Source organism: Berghia stephanieae, chromosome 12, assembly GCF_034508935.2.
Source record: "Berghia stephanieae isolate SIO BIC M18660-M18661 chromosome 12, UCSD_Bste_1.3, whole genome shotgun sequence".
Lineage (NCBI taxonomy): Eukaryota > Metazoa > Mollusca > Gastropoda > Nudibranchia > Aeolidiidae > Berghia > Berghia stephanieae.
The window spans coordinates 29294983-29298216 of NC_088371.1; the positions used below are offsets into that span (position 1 = coordinate 29294983).

Genomic DNA, 3234 nt, shown 5'->3' on the forward strand with positions numbered 1-3234 from the left:
TGAGATTTACTCATAAACATGAATGGAAAAAAATAATAACAAAGACCTGAGTGTGTCGCCATTGTTAACTCATAGCCTGACACTGACCAAAAAATGACGTCAAAAGAGAAGTCTGTGGCCGCAAAAACAAAAACAAATCGTGAGTTGTATTCAATAGTTCAACCAATGGAATCACTTGTTCCTTTGAGCTCTACTAACGACAACTCACTAGGTGCGGCATAAACCTAAAAATGACGAAAAACTATAAGTCCTAGTGGGTTCTCGTGGAAGGCAAAAATATGTTAACGATGGCTACGCTAAGACCCACTAGGACCCATATTTTGACGTTATTTTTAGGTTTGTCGACCTTAGTGAGTTGTCGTTAGTGGTGCTCAAGGAAACAAGTGATCCTATTGGTTGAAATGTTGAATACAACTCACGATTTGTTTTCTTTTGTGGCCACAGCCTTGTCTTTTGACGTCATTTGTTGCTTATTGTCAGGGTATGGGTTTACAAACGCTACGGTTTAAGCGTGGCTTTCGTAAACTCATGGCCTAATCGTAGCCATCGTTAAGTTATAGCCTGACACTGAAACCCAAATAGACTGGCCTTTTGATGTCATTATTTGGTTTTTGCACCGCTTAGTGAGTTGCCGTTAGTAGTGCTCATGGAAACAGGTGGTCCCATTGGCTGAACTATTGAATACAACTCACGATTTGTTTTCTTTTGTGGCAAAAGACTAGCATTTTGACGTCATTTTTTGGTCAGTGTCAGGCCATAACTTTACGAAGGCCACGGCCTGATTCTGACAAACACATGACGTCAAAAGACACGTCTTTGTCTATTTTAAACAGCCACGTCTCCCTGACAGATAGAGCAAAGAATCTTGGTTTTGTTCTCGACGACTCTTTAAGTCTGGAACACCAAATTAATCAGATGGTGAGGACCATAAATTTTGAATTAAACAGATTCCAAATGAAACGGTTTCTCCCATCCAACCAGCTTAAAGCAGTTGTCTGTGGTCTCATTCTTTCACGCCTCGACTATTGTAATTCGCTATTGGTGGGCCTTCCTGACAAGAAAGTTGGCAAACTACAAAAGGTACAGAACAGTGCAGCCAGAATTGTTCTGGGCATTAGTCGACACGAGAAAACACGTGTAAAAACTATGCTTAGAACACTACGCTGGCTGCCCGTTCGAGCCAGAATCGAATACAAAATTGCCCTATTTTCTTTCAATGCAATAAATTCCCGATCTCCTAGCTACATTCAAGAGCTTGTGGTCCCCTACTCCCCAATTCGCCAGCTTAGGTCATCGGAGATCCAGCTACTAAAAGTGCCTAAAACACGGCTTACTAATGTCGGCGATAGATCTTTTTATAAAGCAGGACCTAACATTTGGAACTCGCTTCCTTTGTCAGTAACGCTCACGGACAGCGTAGAAAATTTAAAGAAAAATCTAAGGACTCATCTTTTCCAGAAATTTTATCCTAGGCATTTTCTTATTGATGAATAAATTATACGTTTTATTTTTTGATTCCATTTTGTTGAATGCCATTTTCATTTAGTAAAACTTGCAAAGTTAGCGTGTGCAACAGTTGTGTGTGTCTGTTTGGCGAGGTACGAATGTGTTTATGATTTGACAAGTATATTGCAAAGCGCTTTGAGGCATCGGAATTTAGCGCTATAAAAGAACACTTTATTTTTATTAGAAAACAAATCGTGAGTTGTATTCAACAAATGGGATCACTTGTTTCATTGACCACTACGGAAGACAACTCACTAGGCGGTCCACAAACCTAAAACTGACAGTAAAATATGGGTCTTAGTGGGTTTTCGTGTCTGGCTATGAGCTTACGATGGCTACTTTTCAAGCGTCAATGTCGGCACTTAAAATTATAAAAGCAGAAATACAACTATTAGGAGTCATGACCAAGGATTTAGGTGTGGTCTTTTAGAGAACGTAATAGAAGGTTGTGATTTTTTTCCCCCTGAAGACTTTCCGCTTTTGATCTACTTTACTTTCTTGTTAAATATTTTTGTGTGTTGGTAAATTCTTCTGTAGATTTTGTGAGTAATTGACCAAAAACGCGTGGCATGAAAATGTTTATTCCATATTATGAAATAATTTGGTTATTGTTTTCCCTTCTTTGTTTTCTGTTTAGAAGAAGAAGAAGAGAAAAAAAAGGGGGGGGGGGGGGATAGAAGAAATTGTGTTTTGTCAAAGTCGGATAGAGTTGTCACGTGACGGACTGTTGACTGTCTTGATTGAATGCAACTGACTGACAGACCGGTGCAAGATACGAAAACCGGTTTTATGTGCTGGAGTGTTTGCTCAGTAATCTCGGGAGTTTGTTCTAACAAGAAGTATTGTTGAAATCGTGGGGAGAAATTACCTGAGACTTAACGGAATGATAAAGCAAGTCAGAGGGAGGAATGTGGGACGAGGGGTAACGATGATACACCAAATGTTGGAAAGTCGTGAGAACGGGAGCTATCTATATTATTCAGATTTTCGTTTAAACCGAGACATCGATCACGTGATTTGTGAATTATGTTGCTGTCTAACGATTGGATCATTTTAATAGATGTAAACTTTGCGTTAAAATATTTGACTTTATTTGAGAAAAAAAAATTTAAAAGAGAGAGAGAGAGAGAGAGAGAGAGAGAGAGAGAGAGAGAGAGAGAGAGAGAGAGAGAGAGAGGGAGAGAGAGAGAGGGGGAGAGGAGAGAGAGGGGGGGAGGGAGAGAGGGGGGGAGGGAGAGAGAGGAGAGGGAGAGAGGGAGGGAGAGGGGCGAAGAGGAGAGGAGGAGGAAAGAGGGGAAGGAGAGAGAGGGAGAGAGAGGGAGATAGAGAGAGAGAGAGGGAGGGAGAGAGGGAGAGAGAGGAGAGGAGAGAGAGAGAGAGAGAGAGAGGAGAGAGAGAGGAGAGAGAGAGGAGAGAGGAGGAGAGAGAGAGAGAGAGAGAGAGAGAGAGAGATGGAAGAGAGAGGAGAGAGAGAGAGGGAGAGGGGGGAGAGAGAGAGAGATTGTTCTAAAAAAAAAAGTACAGCTTAACTTTTTCATAATTCTAGTAGAAACATTTGATTTTTAATTCACTTTTTCAATTTAATCCGAAATAATACCAGCTTGGCAATGCTGGTCACCTATTTAAATTTTAAATAACAATAAAGAAAAAAATACCGTTATAATCTTAAAAATAATAAGATCCAGCTAATAAAAGTGCCAAAAACACGGCTTACTAATTTCTGTGGTA

At 40.3% G+C, this 3234-nt stretch overlaps 1 protein-coding gene across 1 annotated transcript; it reads left to right on the top strand.

The window, feature by feature from the left end:
- The first annotated feature begins 795 nt into the window (after positions 1-795).
- On the top strand, positions 796-1990 carry LOC144957626 (uncharacterized). The gene is made up of 2 exons (XM_078888969.1): positions 796-1338; positions 1976-1990. The coding sequence occupies exons 1-2, from the start codon at positions 796-798 to the stop codon at positions 1988-1990; spliced, it is 558 nt and encodes a 185-aa protein (XP_078745095.1).
- The last annotated feature ends 1244 nt before the right edge of the window (positions 1991-3234 follow it).

Excerpts from the sequence above, each read along its gene's own strand:
- LOC144957626 (XM_078888969.1), top strand. The coding sequence starts at position 796 with ATGACGTCAAAAGACACGTCTTTGTCTATTTTAAACAGCCACGTCTCC.